The sequence below is a fragment of the Anabas testudineus genome, chromosome 9, assembly GCF_900324465.2.
Source record: "Anabas testudineus chromosome 9, fAnaTes1.2, whole genome shotgun sequence".
Taxonomy (NCBI): Eukaryota; Metazoa; Chordata; class Actinopteri; order Anabantiformes; family Anabantidae; genus Anabas; species Anabas testudineus.
The window spans coordinates 19,694,567-19,720,479 of record NC_046618.1 but is presented as its reverse complement, the minus strand read 5'-3'; the positions used below and the strand labels follow the sequence as shown (position 1 = coordinate 19,720,479).

The following is a 25,913-nucleotide window of genomic DNA, read 5'->3' as shown; positions in this document are numbered from 1 at the left end:
ACTAATTTGCTTAAATTGGAAACTGTTGGATGATAGATTTTTACTTTGCTACAACCTGGTGAGATTTTTAAAACTCATAAAAAGGAGATGAAAAGTGAAGACTGCTGTGAAAAAAAGATGCAGGCGTGCTTCTAGTTAAATAAATAAATAAATATAAAACCATGTTGGTGAGCAGCTGTGTAAAGATTAAAATCAGTGTGGTGAAAATAAAAAGCAATGAATCTCACAAATGGACAAATCAAACCATAAGAAAAGAACAGAAATGAAAAAATGTGCCTTTTTATTCACTTGAAAATTTATTGTTTCAGTGCTTCCATTAAAATAAATAGATGGCATGGGATCAAAGATAAAACCAACACGGATGAAAAGTCCACTAGTGTAACAAAAATGGTGACCAAATGCCAATACAATCTTTTAGTTAACATAAAAATACACTCGCATACAATAAAGATCTACCGCCTCCCCCACCCCAGACCCCCCCCCCAAAAACACCAAAATGCAGCAAATAAGAATCAAGTATTCTGTTGCTTTTGGAGACAGCAGTAGTTTCATACCAGTGGAGGCCCTTTAGCTTTACACGTCAGTATTAAATCTTAGAGTTTGGTTTAGTTTTTGCACTCGTTAGGGTGCACAACAGCAGTTTTATTAATTAGTTCTTAGTATTTATGCCCATTCAGAAGTTAGAGTTCCCCAACAAACAGAGAGTAAAGTGCTCGTGCAACACTTCCGGTTGTTCTCGAGGCCAAAAGACGGTTTCTAAAAAAAAAAGCACTTTAAGATTTTCTTTTAAAGACAGAGAGAAGAGAGACGATGTGGCAGTGTTTGTCAACACCTTGGAGGAATGTTCTTTAATGTTGGTACATAACTGAACCACAGTCCCCCACCAGCCCCCCCCCTCAAATACTGTCATTCGAACAGGTTGCGGAGCAGCGAGGAAACACTCTTCACAATAAGAGTGTGTGCGCCGCTCGCGTGGTTAAAGATGGGACAGGCCGACAAAAAACACTCAGGGAGGGAAGGAGAGGGTGGGGGAGTTCAGCGAGGAGGAGTAGGAGGGGAAAGGGGGTTACATTGCATGTAAGAAGCCGTCGACAAGTGTTCATGAGTGCACCTTTATACAGGACAATTCAAGAGTGCCCAGTGAAGAGAAAACACAACTAAGCTCTAAACATCAGAGAATTCCCGTTATGATAAAAACACATAACATCAGCGCAAACTCTATACCACATTGCTGTAATTTAAAAAAATAAAAAGCTAAAACAAAACCAAAAAAAAAAAAAAAAAAGCATCATTTCTGTACCAAAGCCTATGATTCACCCTCTTTTCACACCCTCAAGAAAAAAAGGATGTTTGGACAAATAAGTGTTTAAAATGTCCGTCAACATTTCTTTTGCTATACAACATATCCAGTGCTACACGATCAGCGTCTACATTAAAAAGCGGTTGAATAAATAGACGATAGTACCACGATGCGTGAAAGGCCAACGGATGTCTGAGGGACCCCTGAGAGGAACCCTCGTGACAAAAGAAGACAGTTCAGAGCAGCAGGTTTTTTGGAGATCCCTGGTGAGGCAAAATCAGTAATGCCAGCCTGATTCGACAGATTTGACAGTCCACGTGGGAAGAGACTGTTGTTCTCGTTGGGACAGCAGAGCAGTCCGACAGTCCTAAAGGGTTGTACAAAGGTCCCTTGTTTTGCATTTTTCTGAAAAGAGCAACAGAAATCCCCCAGCGTCCCCCTCCTTTTTTTTTTTACTCCAGATTCATCCTAAGGAGAGGCATTTCCAGGAAAGGTAGGATTTAGTGCTGCAGCTGAGCTCTCCATGATGACAGTGCTGAACTAAAAAATACTTGATGTAAAAATAAACATCCACCACATATGAGAGAGACCGAGAAAATGCCACATGCTTGAGTCGTGGTCGTCATAGAAAAAAAGCAGCCGTACCAAAAGAAACCTGAACACATCGCACTGAGATCACAGGGAAAAGATGCTAATTCAGCTGGCATTCCTCTTTTTGTTGCAAGCACCAGTCCCTCTGACCACCTGTGACACACACACACAAACACACACATACCCTTTACCATTGTTTTGGTCTGGATCCACTCACAGGCGATCACATGTCCAAGGATGTGGCCCTTCCTGAGTAGGTTTCCAGACGGAGCATGGAGATGAGCTTGGCTGTGAGCATCAATGCAGTCTATTTAGGAAACAAGCAAGATGAGGATAGGATGATTTGGATGACAGAAGATGATACATCTGCCTGCTATTTTCCACTTTTCTTTGGCACTGCACTTCTCTTGGCCTGCCACAGGTGGTTGTGGATGGTCAAGGCATCCACGCTGACTGACACAGTCTTGGCAGGAATGACGGTGAACTGCTTTCGGTCTGAACTGTACTTGTACAGCTTGTCGATCATCTTTTTGCTGATGCTCTTGGGTCCGGTGCCTGTCAGCTTCTGTATCTCCTCAGTGTCGGGGAAGTACGAGTAGAGTGCCCGGAACTGACAGCCTCCGTCACGAAACAGGATCATCAGGTGGTTGGACTCGCACTTCTCCAACTCCTATGGAAGAAGGAGGTGCAACAGGAGTAAGGAACGGTTGTTAATAGCACAGATACATTCAAAACAGCAGGGTTATAAGAGAACTGACCTCTAGGATCTGGTTCTTCTGGGGCTCGTTGACTTTGCCAGCCAGGCAGCAATGAGAGATGGCATTGTGGATAATTGGCTTGTTGGACTTGGCGCTGGGCTCCTTGAAGAGTTTGGGACCTAAAAATATGCAAGTAACACATTACAATATACATCAGTTGCTCATTGAGGGCTCAAAATGAACTGTGTTATGCAAGAGTTACTTTGGCAGGTAATGACTATGTTTTCATTGTGTTCTGAAAATTATAAGAAGCTAACTGACGGCTAACTGACTGTTAATAGTAATATACCTGGTAACAGATGAGAAATACAGACACTGTAATGAAATGTGTGCACTGACCAGTATATTCAGCCATGGAAGTGATGGAAGATGCAGTGGAGCCGTTGTCCCAGTCTCTTTCTGCTGTTCGACTTGTGTTACGACTTCCTGGAAACGACTCCACAGAGTCACAGCTGGAAGACATAATGACAGGAGGTCCAGGTTGAACAAGAATGACATTTTTGTGAACAGAAATAGATACAAATACTAGTTAAAACATAAAAAATTGCAAAGAATATTCTTGAGCACCGGTTTACAAGTTCCAAAAAATAGAAAAAGTTCAGAATAACTCACCGCTGGGAACCTGCCCCTCCAGAGTTGACGCTGTCAGCTTCGTTAGTAGCTGCAGAGGCCAGAGACAGACTGGAGCCTGACTGGGCGTTGCTCAGGTTGTCAGCTATAAGTAAAACATGAGACAATTAAAACATCTGGTGCAACAAACATAACAAAGGTTATAGTGTCAATTTGGAATCAACTACTAAATGTAGCATATGATTTACATTGACATGATCTAAATGCACCTTCTTAGTAGTTAGACTGAACATATGTTGTTAGATTTGTTCACACACAGTAATATTTTTAAATAAATAAAAAATCCTGCAGGTCAACATAACTTTAATGTCCTATGTGAATTCATAGAATAATAAAAAGAAATGATCTATCAAGTGATCAAAAACATGGTTCCTCCAAACAACATTTCTACACCAAGCCTGCTCCTTACTTCTTATGTTTATCTTTCAACGTCATTTAAATGGCTAAAATTCTATTATGAGAGGTGGAAGCTTTTTCTTCAGGTGGAAATCTACCCTCATTAATACGCAATACTTCGTTATTTCTTATTTAATCCAATTAAAAGCCAAAGACACTGATGTTAGAAATTGTTAGTTCCCCAAATGACAACCACCCTTTATGTGCTGGAAAAACTAACGAAGAGCACAGATCTGCTGAGACGTGTAGATAAAAAAGTTTTATGACAAATTAATGCAGAAAACCACGAAACCACATACTTTTTCTTGCCACTGTAAATGTGAGATTGATTATGTAACAATCTTACGTGTTGAAGAGCACTTGGAGAAATTGTCGCTGGAGGATTCCTCTCTGAAGACAGACTTGGGTCTGTGTTTCTGTTTCGGTTTCGGGGTTTTGGGCTTCACAAGACCTTGTTCCTCAAACATTTCCTGCTGCTTCCGCCGCAGATACTCCTGCTTTATTATTTCCCGCCGCGTCTTCTCCTCTTCCTTTCGGAGGCGGTCCTCCTCAGCCTTCCGTCTGCCAGTGAAATAAAACATGAGTTTGTTAGCTTCTTTTATGTTACAATAACATCTGAATCCTGTGCCAGTGTTCAGTAATGTGAAATTACTGACCTGGCTTCGTCTCTTTTGAGCTCAGATTCTGCTTCTAGCTGTTGTTTTCGGAGTCGTGCCTCCTCTGCTTTTTTCTGCTGCTTCAACAAAAATGCTGCTCTCTTCTTAGCAAGCTCGTCCTCAGCTTTCTGCTCATCCTAAAATATGAAAAAAGAATAAAGAAGTATTATTTAAATACAACATTAATCAACTTTTATATGGTGCTGGAATACATGAGGATGTCATGTCATAAAAAGTTGCTCAATTCATTTTTATTGTGTGGTGGCCAGAATTTATATATTTCAGATATTCTACTGAATTATTTTGTAGATCAAAAAATGAACAATGTAAAAGTTATTAGTGAATAATGGACCACTACAATTCACATAGTGAAAAAAAAAAAACCTCTTTGTTACCTTAAAGAAGAAGCCCATGACTGATTTCTGCTCTCCATCACCTCCTTCTGTTGTTTTGTCTTCAGCACCCTCCTCTTCTTCAGGGGCTTTCAAGTCTGATAGATCAACTTCAATCAGATGCGTTTTGCTGCGCTGCACCTCCTCTGATGGTATATTCTCTTTCCCTGAACCATCTGAAGAATTGAGCTCGGACTCTCTCAGGGTGCTGGACAGGCACTCATCAAAGGACACTTCTGGGGCAGCCACTGCCGATAGGTCCACTCGAGTCGGGAGGCGCATGTTCGCCTCATCGTGAAGCCGGAAGGTGGCGCTGCGAACGTGACCAGAACCTGGCCTGTCGATTGTCTCTCCTGCTGTGGGATTTCTGGGGCTGTCTGGCTGCTCAGTTCTGGGGGACCTGCCCCCAGCTAACTGCCTTAGGTGTGGTAATGTCTCAGACCCGCTCTGGGTGGGGGTGAGGGTTCTAGAGGTCTGCCGACTCTGTTCCTTTGCTACCTTTAGCTCTGAAGGTTTAGACCTGGAACTCCGACCTGAGCTCAGCTTGGGGGGTTTCCTGGTCGGGGCAGTCCCAGTGCCAGAAATGTGCTCCATATAGTGAAAGCTCGTGCTGGCCTTTGAGTCCAGATTTTTGTCGTTGGTGAGAGGAGGAGGCGGAGTTGCACCAGGAGAAGACTTTACATTCTGTTTCATCAGCATCTCCTGCTGCAGTGACAGCTGCATCATCTGTTGCTGGATGCTGCCGATGGCTTCGTTCAGGAGCTCGATGGAGCGGCTACACTCATTCAGGTCCAACTCTTCTTCTAGGTAGAAGCTTCCGTTATTCCCTTTTTTGTCTCCTTCTAAGGCACCCGGTGGGGTGGTTCCTTCCCCCTCTTTGGCCCCCCTTAGACTATCAACACACATATCATCTTTACTTGATGGTCCTTTCTCTTTGTTAAGCTCATCTTTAGAGGTGTCAGCTTTAAGTGGATTAGGTAATGTGTCACTCTTGCCCCCTCCTTTTTTTACAATGTGCAGGAAGGCTGCCTTTCCCAGCTTCTGCCTCTGCCTCGCTGACAGCACCTCCATCTTCTTCTTTTGGTGCTCAATGGCACGTCGCTTCTCCTCCAGCTGCATACGGAGCTGGACAATTTCAGAAGCCAGTACATTAGCGCCACCACTACTTTCACCTGTACATGTGCATCCTCCCAAGGGTGAGGAGGGGCTCTGGTCTCTTTTAAGCCTCCAGGAGGAAGTCAGAGGCCCGCTGCTTTCTGATCCGTCTGGAGTGGTCCTCTGGGAGCTGGAGGCACTGGAGCGTAGGTCATGGTTGCTGCCAAAGCGCTGCTGCTGGGCCCTGCGCTCTGCAAAAGAGGTCATGCGCACACTGCCACTGGCCATGCTGCTTGCCTGGGAGTGGCCGCTGAGACAGGGGCTGGAGCGACCACTGCCACCGTTCAGGTCTTTGTCTTCATGCTCTTTTACATTCATGTCCTCTTGGAGTTTGGCTGATTCTTCCTCTTCATCTTCCTCATTGAAGGTTTTCCTGGACCAGTTGGGGTCTTTAGTGGTAACGGCTTCATCCAAATCCTCTTCTTCTTCATTCAGGTCTTCCAATTCAGCATCCAAGCCTTGACTAGGCTTTGGTTCTTCAGAGTCTGAGTGCAGGTAGAACCCCCCCACTGGTTCTCTGGATGAGGAGTCTACACTGCTGGTCGCAATGGGCCTGAAACCTGCCTGACCCTGGGGCAGCTCGTCTGATAAGTCCGTCTCATCGCCTGGAGGCGTAAAGGTTTGGTTCAGGTTGCACGGGGCTTTCCTACGAACAGCTGCTGTAGATCCATCACCTCTACGTAAGGAACCTCTTCCTAAGGACTGAGGCCCCTCACCACTCTCCTCCTCCTTGTTTAGGCATACAGACTTTTCTTTAGCCGTTTTGAGCACGGCAGGCATCAGTGGTTCTAAGTAAAAGCTATCTGGTGCAGTTTGGGACTCTGTGGAAGGTTTAAATCCCAAGGCTGTTACTTGTGTCCCATCAGCCTGTTTGGGGATGGCAGGACCATCAGCCCTGGTGACCAGAGTTTCCTCCTCATTTTCAATGCTGACATTGCCCAGCAGTCCATGACCGTTGACTCTGCGCACTGCAGCTTGTGGTAGCTGATGGACAGAACTCTGGTGTTTAGGTGTGACATTGATGACGTTGGATGCCAGGCTGTCCTTACTTATGGATCGAGCCAAACTGACACTGTCGCCAGAAGCCATGTCTGCATCACTGTCTGTGGCTGAATGCAACATGTAGGGGCTCAATGTGGACAGTGGTCTGCATAGAAAGATCATGGGAAAAGTCCTCTTGATAAATCTTATTAATAATTATCACACTGTTTCTGCAAATTCAGAATGTTTTTCATATTAATCTAATCTAATAAACTTTATATACCTACAAATAAAAACTGAGTGAACTAAGAATGTTTTGTATTTGTCTGTATAAAGAACCACATATATAAAATTAAAAAGCTTTTCGAATTCACTTTTGTTACAATATTATCCAAATGTACCTATGCCTCTTGTCAGGCCATGCAGCGACAGAGCCTCGGGGATGTCCATCCATCTGAGTCAGGGAGTTTGACCGGTTTCTCAGACCTAAGCAATCAGGAAGTATGAAACAAGCTCATGAATATAATAGCATGACATATTTTATTGTATATGTATCTTGTGCTGGTATGTTAGAAAAATCTAGATTAGAAAGTGTGTGTTTACACAAGTGGCTTAACCATTTCCCTTACCTGCACCATCATCTCCTTGCTGCTTCTGTTGCCTCTGTCGCAAGGGTAGAAGTGGATGGGAAGGACTGAAGGTTGGACCCCCTTTACTAAAAACAAAAGAGAACAGAAATCAGAATGAATTTTAACATGTGAAAGCTACATAGATTACCCACAACTTTTCAAACCACCGTTAATGTTGTGGTGGAAAGTAGTCTGCATGAGGATAAATAAATTGCTGGCTATGACTTAAATGTGTCGGAACTCGGTAACAGTCACAATGCCCACTCTGACCACTGTCCACCACAGCATTAAGACAACCAGGTTGTTTTAATGTTGTGGTAGATCTGTGTATATTCCCCTGGTGAAATAATAGGTCAGTTTTTTTCCAACAAATCTTTGAATCTATCATCCAAACAGCATAAGGAAAAAACACTAACAGAAACACTTCACTGGAGCCTACTACACATGTACTAGTACATAACCAAGACAAAGAGAGACAATTCTCTGCCAAAGAAATGCATTCCACACACCCAGTGAAAGCCAGGTATTTTACAGTGTAACACATACAAAAGAAAAAATCCAAATAGCAGTGCAAAGTAATCTACAACATAACATTTCAGTCTCACACAAAAGCATTAAAAAGCACACACAAAGTGACAATGCCAAAAACAACTTTACTTTCTACATATTCTTTTTACTTTGGTGTGTGAAAAGACAAAGAGTTAGAGGTGAAGGCCATGTGAAAATGAAAATAAGACACCACTCCATATCTACCTATCCTTGTAGGGACACTGTAACTGGTTAGCAGACAGGGTCATGATGGGGTGGAATGAAAAGGAAAGTGAGAGAAGACTTACAAGGGGTCAGAGTCTTCAGGATGCAGGAAGTACCTGTTACAGACTTCAGGGCTGCTATGATTATCACCCACACCAGGGCTGGCTAGAAAGCTTCGCTTGGTGGCGTTGGAGATGGGCACTGATGGACGGGCACTCTTGGGCTGAGCTATGGCTCGAGCTGAACAAAGGAAGACACAGGTGCTGCTCATTCCCACAAGAAAAGTTTAACCTGGGATGTTACCCTATATTTATGTCTAATTATGACCCAAATAACAATGATAAGAAATTAGAAATTGACATTTTATCTTCATCTTCCTATAGTTATAGCTGCAAATAACAATGATATTAATACATTATTCTGGTAATAACTTTCTTGGTAATGGTTTTATTAGTTTTGCCTATAAAATCTTAAGCAATGTTAAAAAAAGTGAAAATATTGAAGTAATTTTTCATCATAAGTAAGGCAGTGAAACTTACCATCTTTAAACTCTTGAAGATCTCTGGGCTGGACAAACTCTGGCTTCACAGTCTCAAACCACCAGAAGAGTTCAGCTATGAACACCATCACATTATGCTACAAAGCACAATGTGAGAAACATGTTAAAAAGACTAAAAGACTGTTAGATCATAAAGCCTAAAACAAAACAAAACAAAACAAAACAAAACAAAACAAAACAAAACAAAAGAGCTGAAGGGGCTTTTTAAAACTATCCATATTTAACTTCTTGTACAACCAGTTTAAATACTTTTCTGCAAGGGTTTATTTTAAAAACCGCAGTCAGTAGCAGTCAAGTGGGTTCTGTACCTTAAGCACAAGCGGCGAGTAGAGCATGTCCTCCGTCGTCAGATAGAAACTTTTATTCAGATATTCATTGGCAAACTCTCTGAGCAGCTGGATGTTGTACAAGCTATCAGCGATGGAGGGTACTTCCTTCAGGCAAATATCTGATCAGATAGGCAGAGAGCAGGTCAGATCAGGACACAACTCAATGACTGTATGTCTATAAATGTCATGCTGACTGGACTGGGACAGGAAGTCATGTGTAAGTGTCAGAAATAGTATCACACATTGATATTAAATTCAGTGCGTGAGCAAAGAAAGTAGAATAGTCTTATTTGAGGGCAACTGATAATTAATGTGATGTATTGAACAAGTGTGCGTTTGTGCGACTATGTGAAAAAGCATGCACGCAAACACAGCATACCCTCCAGCTTCATGAGGTCTGGGCAGTAATAATGGACCACAGCAAGCAGTGCAGCTCCATCACAAACATCCCTCATCAGGTTTTCCAGCGGTGGGAAGAAGGGTAGCTGGCGGCCTGATGCGTGCTCCCGACGATACCGTACCTAACCAGCAGGTGGAGGGGATGAAGAATTATGGTAAGAAAAGCCACAGCAGTAATAAACACCACAATGGTACAACCAACAAGTGATATCAGAAAGCATCCAAAATGCAGTGACTAGTGTATTATGAGTCACATCTGAACTAGTCAAAGCATATATATATTATCCACGGATGTTTCTGCTTCCATTAATGCTCTGAATAAATAAGTTAAGCATTAGATCAAGGTTCTCCCTAGGAGCTCTAAAGCAAGATTTATTTAGTTTGATTGCCATTGTTGAACCAATACAACAGCATGTTAAATGTAATTTTCATAAGATCTTGCTTCCTGACTGAAAAGGTCCAGCTGCATAATATTCATGCAGTTTAGGGAGAACCCTGAGGACCTGGTTAAATTTTAAAAAATGGAGGTGTTAAAATGGTGATATGAGCAATGGAGACTGGATGATCAGTCTTCCTCCAGCTTTGATGGAAAGGCAGCCAGTGGTGGTCAGATGGTTCAAGTTGCCTAGGCTGACTGGGAGAAAAACTAGGGTAATCACTGTTCCACTTATAGGAAATGAGTGCATGGAGGATGCAGAAACTCACTCACCCTTTTATATACACACTAAAGTGGCATGAAAAGGTATGTGAACCCTTTTTAGAATTGAGTGGTTTTCTGCATTAATTTGTCATAAAACATTATCTGATCTTCATCTAAATCAAGAGTATTCACAAATGATTTGGCTAAGCTAGCTAACTGGAGTCAGGTGATAGCATACCCGGGCTCTTGTAAAAACTAATTAGTTTGTAGACGTGGACAGACCTCAACCCAACAGAGAGGCAATTCAATCATATACTTTTTCCACTAGCACTATGAGGCTTTTATAATTGTTCTGTAAAGACATGATAGATCAGAATTTGTTTTATTTGTGTTATTATTTTAGGAAAATCATATTTGTTAATACTTTTGACTTAGATGAAGAAAAAACAAATGAAAGTACTTTTTCTTGCCACTGTATGCACAAATGGCACTTTGCAATTTACATTTTAGTAATTATTTGTTTTCAAAATTAACTAATGAGATTTAACAATCACATATTAATTTTGTCACATATCCCTGTACAGTAACTACACCACATCAAATACAGACCTACATAAGATTTCAAGCAATATAAATGTGGACTGCACAGGATGCCAAAGCAGTCTACACACACTAGTACTTATGCTTTTAACTTCAAATGCTTCTTCGTAACTCACAAATATTCCTTTTATGACTGTAAATATTGTACATAATTAAATAAATAGTCAACCTGACATTCTCTAAGGCACAAAAAAAATCAAAGAGGCAAAACGTTAGCCTTGCTCTGTTGTGGAAAAATTTGTAAGATCTTTGCAGTTCATGATGCCGAAAATGAGCATGACTATGACAAAAATAATAATAATGAAATCCATTATGAAGCTCTGCCATATTTTCTCCAAAATATGGCAAAAAAATATGGCCAAATAACAATAAAATCCTTCAATCAAGAGAATAAAGTTCTTAAAAGACTGATAAAACAATATAATCCACTAATTCTAGAGAAGCAATGCATTATTTAAACAGACCACGTACAGCCAAGAAGCAAAAAACATATGTATCTAAATAATATACAACATTTATAGCATCTGCTTAATATTTGTTTCAATATACGGGCATCTATTTAGAGGCTATTCCACAAAACTAGAGACGTTTACCGAGGCAGCTTTTGTGACAAGCCACAGGTGAATCTAACAAACAATAAGCTCTAAACCAAGACAAGTTCTCACTGTAAGTGAGTCTTCCCCTGATTAGGAGAAAACACTGTACTGCTTCAGAGCACTCCTCTGCCTCCAGCATGCAGTGGGCTAGCTTGTGCATTACATCAGGCTGACACACACAAAGCAGAGACACTGTCAGAGGAGACCATGGGTACAGAGGAAACAGAGTGTGAGAGAAGAAGAGAAACCGAAGGGGGAATGACAAAGCAGATCAGTGAAAGGAGGTGGCCAGGGATGGGACTGCAAAGCAAAGGAGAGGTATGGGCATGGATTTGCTCCTATTCTCACGTAGCAAGCAAATACCACACACACACACACACACAGTTACACACAGGAAATCCACATGGCCTACTTGAGCTTGAAATGAGATAGCAAACACTGCATAGGTAAAGAAATATCTTTCGAACATGTCCAAAAAGCATTAACAACCTTGAACCGGTGTGATTTATTTGCCAAAAACTAAATGAATAAACAAAATAATAACTGTAAGCTTTCTCCCCCTTGCTGACACACTGGCTAGAAGCAGCACAAAATGAGCTTGAATGAGCCATGGTGAAGTGTGCACGCACATCAACACAGACCTATGCGTGCAAGGGGGAGAGAAGGAAGAAAATGGGGTTATGGAGGGGGGACTGGCATCCAACTTACAGGGACTAGCTTCCAATACCATTTGGAGGGAGACTATCCAGTTTGCAGGGATAAGAGAGGGGAGGCGGGGGCAGAGGAGGAACAGGAGCAGAAAGATTAACAGGTCAGAGGTCACAAACAAAAGGATTGGATCTGCTTCCGGTTTAAATAGAGAAAGAGAAATCATGTCAGAGCACATCCAAAAAGCCATTAGGGAGAAACATTCCGTATAAAAACTAAGGATCCTGATGTTGTTTTGAATGAAGTTTTTACTTGGTGAAAATTTTGTTGTGATGACACTCAGCTAAACAACTTTATGAGAAAAATTTGAGAAATTAGTTCCAAAAGTAGATTTTTTTGTTCTCTACTGTAAAAAATAAATAAATAAATAACTGGACGACACTGTGGCTTTACCTTTTGGTGACTGGGAGACTCCAGCGGGTGATGCTTGACTTTGTGCTCTCTCTCTGTAATCTCCCTCATCTTCATGTTCACCTGCAGAAAAATTAGATATTCAGTATGCTTATGTTATGGAAAATGTAAATCGGTGTACACATGCAACAGACAAGGAATGTCACAACTACATATGTTTTAAAATCAATGCACCCAAAATCTATGCATCAATAAAAGCAAAGTGTAATAAAGTGTGAAGGAAACAGCCTTGAAATCAGTTAATGGATGGTATTCAGGATCATGTAACTTCAACATATACTGAAACATAACCTTGAACATTGAAAAACAACAGCCAACATAACTACATGGAGCAGGACTGAAATACTCCTCATAACCTTTGCTTTGTTGTGCACATGCACGAGAAGCTTGATAGGATGAAGATAAATCACAGTTAATCTCTTCAATTGTGGTAACCAGATGTTTAATTTACACAACATTTAAGGGATCTGCAGAAAGCTGATCCTTACCCAGTAATGAAGGTACATATAAACAAACTGACTTGGGCTGGGTCACTTGAAAACGGCTCAGCAAAATTGTAATAGTCACTTATCAACATTTCCTGAAACCTTATAGGCTACACAAATAACTAATTGGTTGATTAATCAATTAACAGATGAATTCAAAAACATCTCCACAGATTAATCAGGACAAATTTGTCCACTTTTATTTGTATTTGTATTTTTCCTTTTCCCAGATAGTGATGGTGTGGATCTCATGATGAATCATATACTACATAATACTACATCACTGTTGGCCTGTCCCTTAGCAGCAGTGACGTACAAGTTTCAAGTAGACACTTTGGCCACTGTTGTTTATGTGAAAATCTTTTTTATTCCACTTGCTGAGTAAGTTGTGTGCATTTGTGTTCAAACCTTGTTGATCCAGAAGACCATGGCATCCTCCAGATCAAACGGCAGCTCCTTGGAGGCACTGAAGGTAGAGAAGCGCTTGACAGAAGCCACCACTTTCTCAATGCTGATCATCTCCACTGTGTAGGCCATCATTAGGGCATCGATCATGGGCATGTGAGCACTCTGGGAGAGCAATAAGAGAAACAGAGCACAATCAATCAGATTGGATTTTTCCCAGAGTTTCCAATGCAATTAAAATCAAAGCTGGAGGCAAGATGATACAGAAATTTTATGCAAATTTACCACAAGTAAAAAGTTATATGGAGCTCAGTGTCCAGCCGGTTTAGTTACTAAACTAAATCACTTAATCACCTAGGTCAATCGGGGGTTGCGTGTTATGTTAATATCAGCCTCAAACCTCTAGTCTCCAACAGAGAAGAGGAGTAGGATAAAGAGGTTTTGCAAATCAAATTCTGTCTAAATCCACACTAAGAGGTTTCTTTCCACTTTTAAACTTGCATTCAACTCAAGTGACAACACCTGAGGTAGTTTATGAGATCTCACCCAGATCCCCTCTACAGCCACAAAAAGCTTTAAGGTTAACGGATAAGAGAATATACCAATTCTACAGCGGTTCCCAAATCATTGTGTAGCTTTAAATAACCACCACAATAGGTGTCCAACCTTAAAATCCACTCTCCACATCCTAATACAATCAAATGACCCAGCATGGGCATCCTTACTTCAAGTGGCCGAACATCTGGTACATCCAAGTCAGAAAACCAAAATGGCAAAACCAAATGTTGGTCATCAACTTTTTTTTTTGCCTAAATTACATTCTATGTAAAAGTATGTTTCTAATCCACAACACTGTAGCCCATAATGCAGCACCTTAATCTGTTATAGAACAAATATTTACCCAGCACCATTTCAGTCAGTGCTTTGTATAACATGCTGCCTAATCCAATTGGTAATGGAAGTGCACAGAGATTAGGTTTGTTAACATGACTAATGAGGTCTATTCAGAGCTTTTATCACAGCACAATTTACATGAACCACAAACAACAATACATTGTAATCCAAAAAACAGAAAACTTAATATGTGAAGAAAATAAAGAAAGACTGTGCAAGCATAAAACTAAGTGGTGTTCAACTTCTGCTGGGTCATTTGAGGCACACAGTGGCTACTGTTTGGCCGAGTTGTTTGTTAGATTAGGTTTTAATCTTTCTAAATCTTTCTAGTTGGGCAGCAAAGTATTGTTAGTTAGTTAGTTATTGGTTAGTGCTGTTGTGATCAAAGTTGTATCAAGACAAAAATATCCCTTCATTGCACGTGAAGGGTGCAGGATTTCATATTGGATAAGTGAAAAATAGGTAAAAAGTTCCATTAAACATCGAATACTATAAGAACAAGAACTCTTAACACATTGCATGTACAACTTACTTACTGTTACTATGGAAATTTTCAAATTATTCAATATTGTTCAAAAAAGGCACTGCATTTACCATCTGGACGACAACAAGTTGTGCTTAATAATTACATAAAAGGGCAAATCTGACATCAAGATGTGCTGTTCAATCTTTTGTTCTGTGCGCTTCATCAATGGCATGGAGCTCCATGGGGATCAGAGGGCTGCTGTTGCCCTGAGCTGTGAGCGCATGCTGACAGACAGACAACAGAAAACACAGACACCTTCTTAAGATTTTACAAGCCCCAGCTGTTGCCCCAACAAGAGTCAGACAACGAGCTGTCTGCAGGTATAGGACCTCTTTCAATTGCACAAACTCAAAAGACAAACAGGCACAAAGTAAAAAAACTGAGTTGCCATGGAAACGCCTTGTCAAGTCAGCAAACCAAAAGGGGGGTTCCAACAGTCTATCAGAGATAAGCGGTGTCCTGCTCAGGATTTTCCATCCCTTCAGCAGGCTTTGTGTCTGGCCGCTTACGCACAGGCCTGCCTGGATTATTTTGTCAGGCTGCTCACAGGAAAGAGCAGACTCACACCCCAGACTAGCCAGGCAGCAGAGAGGATGTCTGCTCAACACTGTTGCTGGTTACCATGGTAACAAAATGGTAGGAAGACAGCTCTGAGCAAGTGATCTGGTTGGTGTTCATTCAATCCTGTGTGAAGTGCTCTTGGTAAAATTGTGAGACACTGGATCTCATTGGCATCAGGGGGGCCATTCACTGAACTGTGACAGGATGATGTTGATTCAGGTGATGACCTAGTGGATGTAGGATACACACTGAGACGTGTTGTAAAAACATGAGCAGAATAGCTAACTAAAAAGGCAGAGGGCCAAACCACCAGTCTCTTCTGTATAAATATAAAGGACCTCTCAGGCAAAATATGCCTGGGTCAAGTAAAGTCACACATGCAAAAATGTTTAAAAAAAAAAAAAAATGCTGTTGCTGTAAATGATGTAGTACCGAATTGTGAAAGCAGACCGCTAAACTGTTTTCCCATTATATCTGCAGTTGAGTTCTTGGTTAGAGCAGATAGGAAGCTTGACCTAACTAACCATGTAACTTGTCTAAACCTCTTTCTAAATCCTACTGATCTTTTAATATTGCTAATTATTAAAACCTTAACCTTGGAATACAGCCTATTCCAACTGTTTGTCATGTAACATACCTGGTGCATAGATCCGTGTGCGAGTGGTTGGGTGGCAGAGCACATGTCTGGAGTAACAGTAGGAAAGAAAGGACTAAACGCAGCAGACATTTTTAGACGACAAAGATTAGAATGTTAAGTAATGACTTTACACGAAAGCACTGGCAAGTTTTGGTGGTGGACAAACCCATGTTACAATGTTAAGTACTCTGCCGTTTTCAGCAGCTTTATCAGACACACCTCCAGCAGGAGTACTGCTTATTTCATCATGATGTTGAAATGTAATCTTATACACTTGCTGATTTTTTGCGAGCCTTTAAATTTGATTGGATAGTGAATAACACATTTTCCATGGTGTGAAACTCAGCTTTGCCCTGACTTAAATTATCCCCAGTAAAACAGAGTAGCGAGGATGGAAAAGAGGCATTTTTACTGGGGGCTCAGAGACAAAAGGAGATTTCAGTAGATTCAGCAAATGCTCTTAACAGATTGACGAAAATGCTTGTGAGAAAAGTATCGCCAGTAATAAAATCCATTCTTGGAGGTATTAGTATAAGAGTAACCCTCTTATCACTGATTTCCCTGATTAAACTGCCTGATCTGAGAGGGCATAGCTCTCGCTTTAGTCAGGATTTGTACATTCTTTTTTTTATTAACTAGATAGAGGTTAGGATAGGATGGGCTAGGATGTTTTCAACAAAGTACCAGTTTAAACTATAAAAACTGAAGAGAGGAGACTAGAAACAGAGTTAAAGTTCTGTCCCGTTTAATTATGGCATTTATTTTAGAGCTGAGGCAACCAGTTATTATGTAAAGCACTCCCAGACATGCCTGAAAATGCATCAACTGGTGGTTGGCATCGGTGCCTTGGTGACAAGATGGAAGACTCCCTATGCTAACTGCTAGCAGGGCAGCACCACTTTTTAGTACATTTTCAAGTTGTCAGCTTATTTAAGCATCTATAAAACAAATCCCACTAATACCCAGTCACTGTTGTGTACGTCAGTGTAAGCAAACTTTTACAGATAAATAATGCAAATGTATTTCTGATTACAATCAGCACTAGCCACTGTAATATTAGCAGCAAGCTGTTTCGGCTGTGTTTGGTGCAGGCGCAAACAGGACGATGCCCAAATGGCAAATATAACAGCACCATTAGGCTTTACCATACATAAACCTTTGTAATAAATAGTGTCATAAGGTGAAAGTTCAATGTTAAAACGGTTCCTTTATTTCTAGATTTCACATTTTAGTATATTTAAAACTTAACATTAACATAATTTAAGAAATAATTAATCAATTTAGAAATGTACATGTTTGGTCAAAAGGTGATAGATTTGCTGCTAGTTGCTTTTTTTGGCCAAAAAATAATAAATATATAAATAAAATCACACACCACACACTTTCTAAAATGAGACTGTCTGGGCATCCCTTTATTAGGGGTGCATGTAATGATAAACCTGTACACAATAGATATATAATATACTCTGTGCACAGGTTGACATTGCAATTGTGATTCTATTAAATTAATCATGCAGCACTAGTTTTTAAGAGCAAAAAGAATTTTGACCAGACTGAATGGAATTTGACCTCCACAACAAACTCTAGTCAAATTTCTTTCTTGCGTGAGGTCCTCACACAACTTGGAAAAGTAACAGTCAAATTCCACCTCTCAATTTGAATAAAAATGGTAAGGCAGCCAAATCATAGTCCGTTCCATTACCTCAAGCAGCAAAACACTTACATAGTCTATAATGTGAAAGAATTGCAAATACCTGAGAATTCCTATTAGTCTAACCCCTTATAAAGGTATTAACACAATAAATAGAGGCCTTCCTGGTGTCTAAAATGTCTTTGGCCAAAATTGCTTGCTCTGCTGTATAAGAATAAAAGCAGCAGCTACTTGCACTGATTTTACTACGGTATGATAATACATCAGAAGCAGGAAGAGATAGGGATGTTACAGGTAATGTGCAAAATTATTATTGCTTCAGGCCTGGTTTCCTTTTTCTCTGACATGCAATATGTGCTACAAACTTAATTCTGTAAAGGCTACAGCAAAATCATGGCAACCTATACTGTTATGTTTTTCTGTGAACAATAAAGCCTATAAACATCAGTATCACTGATTTAAATTTACTCAAACCTGCAGCCTAAGTTAAACGTTGTTACTTTGTACTTAGTAGATGTAATAACCAAGCAACTGCTCACCATTTTGATGGGCACACAGGCCAGGTCCTCTTCTGTGACAGGTGTGTCGTCACTCTCCACAACGTATATTCCCTTCCTGGACAGAGCCTGGATGACAGACAGGTGAGACTGAAGAGAAGCTGCCTGCTCTGTCTTGAGGATGAGGGTGCACACACGGCAGTAGAGTTCACAGGACAGCAGCAGGCGAATGACAGGAGGCTTGATGTGTTCCTGGTCATACTGGTCTGTGTAGAATGGGTCCCTTAGGTCCTCTGGAATATGGTCTGTAATAGAGCATGTGCAGTTTACCAAGATATGATGGACATGTATCACACTTATGTGTGTCAACAGACTTTGCATTCCTAGTAATATTTGTTCAACAGTGGCTTCAGTATACATGGAGCAATTTTTGATAGCAAGTTCACCCTTATTGCCATTATGGGGGAAAACAGATCCTTTTTAAGAGACGTCAGTAAGAAAAGGCTTCTTAGGTGACACAGTGGGTTCTGTCAGCACCAATTTAACAATACTGCAGCCACACAAACGAAGAGAAAACTATGACCTAGACAAATAACTGTTGCTTTGGTTGTGAAGTCACTCTAAAGACTAGAAACCACAGCCATATAAGGGCATGGACGAAAGCACTTGAATTGAGGCATGCACAAACCAAATTTATACTGCAAGGTAAACCACACACTGAGTCATAGAATACACCTAATATCAACCACAAAATACTGGACTTTTCTACAAAACTGTGACTGGTGATAGGAATAACCCCATTAAATCCATTTTGAATGCCGTTTGAGCTCCAGGAGCATGGCATAAGCTGTATGTGTGTATGCAATGAGTTCTTAGTGTCTGCTCTCACTGTCAGGATTAAGGGAGACACTTGTCAGCAACCTCCTGCTCACAAAACTAGGAACTCAAACGGGCTTCTTCCAGCTGGTTTTTAGTCTGATAATCTTCCAAAAATGAAGGCCATTCATAATGCTTTGAGAAATATCTGAAATATGGAAATATGCAAAAGAGTAATAACTAAGGGAGGTGTATCATCAGGTCAATCCCAAAACTACTACTGCCTGTGATCATTTACTCAGCACCACTGGTGAAGTTTCCTGGTATCCTGGCTTTTATCCCCCCCCCTCAGCTGAGTGGTGCTCCTCTCTCTACTGATGCTTACATGTGTCTTTTGTCTCTGGCTCCTTTGCTCAGTTGTGCCTTAACACAGTACTGTCAAATGTTGAAACAACTTAGGAGGCAATTAGGAGCCTTTGGTCTGATGCATCAAATCTCATCCTTTAAGATTTACTTTTATGTGAGAAAGGAATTGCTAAGGGGTACGAGTTAAAATGGCAATTTTAATATGATCAACCTTTATTTCAGTAGCTGCTACTGCTCAGATTCAGGATGCTGTTGATTAAGTCAATTTAATTCAATGTATTTTTTTTGCGTCAAATCACAACAAATATCATCTTAGGGCACTTTACAATGTAAGGGTTAAGACCACGAACAGCACAACAGCATCAATCTATTATGTATAACACCCAGTAGTGCAGGTCATTCCTGGAGAGCTACGCCCGAGCATATAAATACGTTTGAACACTGGGTGTGATTGTGTATGAAAACAAAGGGGTCTGGCTGTGGCAAGTCTTCACGTTTGACTTCATTTTACAGACAATTATGTTGTGTGACAGCTGTCTCCCCAACTCGCCTGCCACCCGAAGCCAGGCTGAACGATGTACTAACTGGAATGGGATACTGTATGAGGAAAGGGCCTGGCAACAAGGACAGCCAGGATGTGCTACAACAGAGTCAGCTACCCATGACCAGCACTACACCATCAACACAAGCAGGGGAGAGAAAGGCAAGGACCAGTAATGTGCCTGCAACCATGACATGTGCTCACTCTTGATGTTGTTGTGTCTGGCTGTCTGAGGCTCAGGCTGGGAGCGGCTGTGGCACATTCAGAGGGCAGTAGGACAGGAGAGCACAAAAACAAACATAGACATGCATGATAAAAGACTAAACAGATAGCCCATGCTGAATAAAACACACCAGGTGCACATGAGTACTCTGCAGCATCATGAGATGGCTCCACTTTACATGGCACTCTCAAAGTCAGTCGGTCATTGCATGAGCCATGGAAAGAACTGCAGTACTAGCATTGTAGCAGACGCCATATAAGTCATAGGGTGTTGCCTCCACGCGAAACACCCAAGTTTTAGAGCTATTGTATTTTTTTTTTTCTGTCTGAAACGGAGCAGAAAATTCACCCAGGTTTATCAGCAATGCATCAGTTGGTATAGATGTTCCTTCTTTCAGCCTGCATCATTAGCCTAGGGCTGCGATAGCAGGCAGTGAATACAGAAATACATTTCTAAATAATGAAGTTCAACAAACAGGGTTAAGAGCAATGCCTACAAAAAAGAAAAAAGTACAATAGCTTACAATCCATAACCCCTATTATATTGTCAGTTGTTTACTAGGATTGCTTCAGTAGCATTAGGAAATCTCTGTAATGACCACAGATATGCAACAGACCGCAGAACACAAAGGAAAGTTTGTACTGTATGATATTAAGACGAGTGGTTTAACTAAAGGCTATGACATGCAAAGCAGTGATTGAAGGGTTGAGATAAAGTGACAACCTATATAGCACAATAAAAAGGTAACTGGCAGTCTTACAGTAAAACAGTTGTGATATTCTGTAATGTTAAACCTGCAACATTTTTGGATGCTAAAGATTAAACACCTGCCTATGTGTCAGTATCTCCTGCTGCTAAGACGCTTTCAGTACACTTGCTGGTTAGAACATCAGGCTCAACCACCACTAGATCCAGCACCTACTTACATTTTGTATGTAGAGATATCTACTGGATTTCACAAACTCAGATGGCATTAGTCACATAACTAAGCTTCAGATAAAAGTCAAAATATTTATTACAGTAAGTGTTCACAAGGTCAGAGATGACTATTGTTTTGAAGACAGATTAAGGATTTAAAAATCGTGAACCTATTCTTTAATTCGCTTTAGCACAATGTGCTAAAACATTGGCAACTGTTTAAGCATGCCTTAAGTTACTCCAAACCTTACATCTTGAGTAAATTCATCAACACATATGCCAAATAAATACTTAACAAATGTGGTAAATGGTTATCTTTATTGTACTAGCTATCCCTAGTGAAAGAAAGTGGACTTAGGACATTATGAACACCAAAGCCATGCAACGATCAAACTGGAAAAAATTAAATTCTAAAAAAGGTTCTTCCTCTCACAGAAGTGATTTCTGAACTATATGCAACCCTCAACTTTTGCAACAACAAATATGACTGGGAAAGCCAGCATTTGGACCTACTTACTGATATTGATACCATTTCATCAGCATTAGTAACTATCATTCCCATTTTGATGGGGAGTGTGAGTGACTAACAGTGCAGATCAGTATTTTCCATGCTCTGAGTAAAGTCTAACAAATATAGCCTAATCCTCAGTGCCTGTCACTCACCCTGATTTGGGCTCAATCTCACTGGCCACTCTACAAGAATGGAAGGATCTAGTGAGTCAGTGAGAGAAGCTTCAGCTGTGGGTGTCATAAGGGAATTATTGTTGGCCAGAGCATAAACATTATTAAATATTATTAATATTTCTTTCTCCTGGGATTCTGCTGGTGTTTCACCACTGAAGCACCACATAATTTGCTGCCACTATAATGAGAAGAGTGAACATTGTCCCGATAACATCTGGATTTCTAAAATAACTCTGACAATCAGAGTGAGGATATGCAGCCAGCAAACTATCAGGCACCCATTTTTTATACATTATGGTAAATATATAGATATAACATACAAGTCAAAGTGCCAGCTGCAAATATAAAAAAGAGATCAAAATGTGCATTTGGTAGCTTCAAATTAAATTAATGTACTTACCAATTCCATAGGCTTTGGCAAACAGCCACTGCAGATTGGCAGCTATTTTTGCTCTGGCAGAGTCATACATCTCCAGTGGTACGACATCCATTGTGCCTTCTGCAACCCCAGCCAATTCCACTTTTCTCCTGGTACTATCCCCAGCAGCGCACAAATCAACATCCATCCTTAAAAATTGCAAAAAATATACATGATGTTAGGATCCCAAATTTAAAGGATATACTGATGACTAACAGAGTGTCAGATAACTGGGCGTTAGCCATTCAGAATCTGCCAAGATGCAATACCCTTGGCATGGCATGCAAGTTGTTGGATGCTCTGCTAGAGTGATTCCCTAATAAATAAATAAACAAAAGACTTGTCTCTTCTGCTGTTTGTTAATAATTGAGGAAAATATTGTTTTCAGTGGTGTATTTAATTACACTGCAAGTGCTCAATTAAGCATAGATCTGGTAGTAGACATAAGTACCAAAGTGGCAACCTTGCAGCCATAATCACAGTCATTGTGCCAAACACCAAGCAAACCATGTACTGCACTAGCCCAGCACTGCAAAGAAAACCTTCTGAAGTTGGTCAGTAGCTTTTTTCCTACTCACAACTCACAAATGAGCTTGCAGAGAGTACATTTTGACCATGAAGTTCCTGAAGAATCTGACTGATAGTTGATTAAACTCTTGACTCACACACAATCCTTGCTATAAATCTGTGACAAAAGTTTCTAACTGTATTGATTAATTTGGCGGATCGTATTGTATTATAGTCAACGCTCCTTCAAATCACTTGGTAACTTTGTTTTGTGTTGTTTAAGGCAATCCAAAAAAATAAAAAGTTATTATTATTATTATGATCAAACACTCTCTGCAGCAAGATCCAATCAGTGCCAGTCACTTTCCTTTTCACTATCGATTGCTCGTTCATGCTGATGCCTGGCTTGGAGATTTCTATCAGTCTACTTTAGTAGATAATTAGTCGATTAGCTACTTTGCCTATTGTTTTCAGACTGAACAGTCTGAGGGTGTGATACTTAAAGTAGGTTACAATTAGCGCTCAAACAGCACTTCCAATGACTAATTTTTAAGAAAAACTAGCGCAAAGGTCACACAATTAGATAGATAGATTATATGTAGCACTGCCTCATTACCACTTTACAATTAGCTACTGCTATATACGTTGTTACCATTAACGGCTTAACACTAGCTGACTGAACAAGCTAACTTGGGCAATTGCCAATTAATTGGATTAACTTGGATCGTAACGTTAGTATGTTAGTGTTAAAACATAATTTAGGGGAAGACCACCGTCAGCTGGAAAGGTAACTTGCACATCTGTGTAACATTAGGTTGGCTAAAGGGCCATGCATGCGAATGTAAAGCAGCTAACTAACCGGCTAACCGTTAGGACCAGGCAGCACTGCATTCATCGGCCCCACGAATGACGTTAGCTAGCTGGCAACACATTACCTTGAAAGGTGTGGTGTATTTCCAAGTCCCCCTTTAGTTCCGTCGTGGTAAACACCTAACCAAGGACCTGCCTCGCTGTACAGTGGCCTGCTGTGTAAAAATTACCCCAGCAGCAGCGACGCATCATAGCCAGCTAATAATGCTAGCAGGGAGTCTGAGTCGTCTCCTCCCAGCAACAAGACCCGACCCGCGGCCTGTGTGACAACCGATCCACGGCAGACTTTGAGCTAGAGCAAACGCCAGGTATACAAAAGGAGAGAGCTATCCAGTGAAGAAACACGACGTACAGAGACTTTTCTGCTTGAAAATCTATCCCGGTATGAAATGCCTCATGTTAGATAACAAATAAACACATATCTTTGGGTCCTGGGCAGCGCAGCGACAACCAGCAATGTGTTCGCGCTCTGCCCATAGAAATGTAATTATCATCCCAGCCTGCGCAAAGACAGCGACTGCGCATGCGTGGTCACCTTACAGCCTGTTCCTAACATTAATAATAATATACCAGCATCAACTCACTGTTGTTTTATGTTTTGTTATTTCTAAGCTAATACACATACCTGGCTCTGTGTATGTTATGTTATCCCCAAAATAAATCTGCTTTATTTTGATTTACCCGTACTTTTATTAAACTTAAGCGCATGGCATTCATATTTATATGTGAAGTTGAATGAAACCACTAACGTGCAAAAGCGCTTTCAATTCCACCATGCAACGTCAATATAAGTGTATTTTTTTATTGTAAGAGTTCAGCGTCTGTCTTGTGCTTGTGACATTGACCAATGCTGGCATCTAGTGGTAGAATGGAGTTTCAGGCTATTGCAAAAGTGTGTCAATATTAAAATTACAAAGTGAGAATGTCATTTTCAGTTTTACAATTTCACCCAGATGTTACACAGTACCCCACCCGAGACAGATATATAATATGATAGTTTATTTATGCGTAGACTCACATTAAGCAGAAAATATAAATTATGCATATTGGAGCTTTTCTGGGCTTTCACATTACTGCCATTGAGGAAATGCACTACTACTACTACATAAGCATAAAAAGTAAAACGAATCTTGCATTTTATGCATATTAAAAACCCACTCAATGTAAACTTTATTGTTGTTGATCCAGTACAATTCTGTACAGTCATAATACAAGAGAAAGAACGTGTAAAACCCAATGATCATTTATTAGACTACAAACCAGCTGCAGCGAGATCATTTAGTTTAGAACAGAAGTGGAATCAGAATATATAATTTGTCATTACAATCAGCACAAATTTCTCAAATGTTACCATTCACCTGTTAACACTTCGAAACCAGTAACTGTATGAAAGGCTAGTTTTTATTCAAACTAATTAAGATTAAATTGAGGATTAAAAAAACGGTCACGGGGACTTCTCTCTCTGCAGGTCAAGGGCTCTCCATGGCTCCCAGGAAAATCTCACTGTGAGAACATTTCTGTTGAAGAGGAGACTGATGAGGAAATTGGAGGAGGAGAATTCTTAAGGAAGTTCAGGGGCTTACAGAAAAAGCTGAGAAAGAAAAGGTTCAAGAGCCTTCAGGAGAAGTTGGGGAGAAAATAACAGAGGGAGTTTAAGAGTTTGCAGCAGAAGGTGAGGTAGAAAAGAAAAGAGGGTCAAGAGCAGCCCTCTTCCCATCAGGCAAGAAAAATTCACACATTTGATGCTTCCATTTGAATTCAAAATCTTTTTTTGTTGTTGTTGTGTATAAACTCACTCAACTCTACAGATTTATCTCACGCTATTTTTTTTAAAATATTGCACAACTATTTGTTTTGTTTCACAAAGAGATAAATCTGAAGATCTTCAGGATGCTCTCGAGGAAGAGAGCATCCGTTTTTCTTGAAGAAGGAATGAGCTAAAGGGCAACAGAAAGGAGCCCTGGAACATGAGCGCAAAATATAAGCCGCTCTCGAAAAGGCACTGAAGAAGAAAGTAAGCTGAAAAAGCCAGAATTCGTGTTGAAGTGAAACACAGAAAGGCTGATGTCAAGACGTCACAGCGAAGCAAAGCAAAGCTTAAAGACAAAATGAGTGAAATGACAGCTGATCTTAAGGAGGAGAGATGATTGAGAGGCTCAAGATTGATCTGGAAGTGTCCTTCTCGAGGAGGTAATTAAAAAGGAGATAGCTCGGTTGTTGCAAGCATATACAGACATACAGATGCAAGAGAATTAGCTCCATTAGAGGTCTCTAGCTTTAGAAAAGAGTCTGACCACTGAAAAAATGTTAAGGGCATCCCTCAAAAGCGTTTTGAGCAGATGGTTTCACAAAGGCAGGCTGCAGCTGATCCTCTAACAGACCTCATTAGCCAGCTCCAAAAGAGAGTGCACAGTGCATCAAGTAAAAGCAC

At 40.6% G+C, this 25,913-nt stretch overlaps 1 protein-coding gene across 2 annotated transcripts; it reads right to left on the bottom strand.

Moving 5' to 3' along the window:
* Positions 1-278: 278 nt before the first annotated feature.
* Positions 279-23,963, bottom strand: camsap1b (calmodulin regulated spectrin-associated protein 1b). 2 transcript variants are annotated; one of them, XM_026343283.1, is made up of 18 exons: positions 23,548-23,963; positions 22,088-22,254; positions 18,182-18,444; positions 13,377-13,538; positions 12,466-12,546; positions 9,509-9,650; positions 9,109-9,248; positions 8,781-8,877; positions 8,325-8,481; positions 7,489-7,574; positions 7,261-7,345; positions 4,727-7,025; positions 4,332-4,468; positions 4,022-4,236; positions 3,262-3,364; positions 2,989-3,101; positions 2,650-2,768; positions 279-2,561 (listed from the first exon to the last, which is right to left on the bottom strand). In XM_026343283.1, exons 2-18 carry the CDS (start codon positions 22,251-22,253, stop codon positions 2,265-2,267), a joined length of 4,662 nt encoding a protein of 1,553 aa, XP_026199068.1. In that variant the 5' UTR covers position 22,254; positions 23,548-23,963; the 3' UTR covers positions 279-2,264. The 2 variants fall into 2 exon arrangements, with proteins under 2 accessions (XP_026199068.1, XP_026199069.1); XM_026343284.1 differs by having other exon boundaries at positions 8,358-8,481.
* Between the last annotated feature and the right edge of the window lie 1,950 nt (positions 23,964-25,913).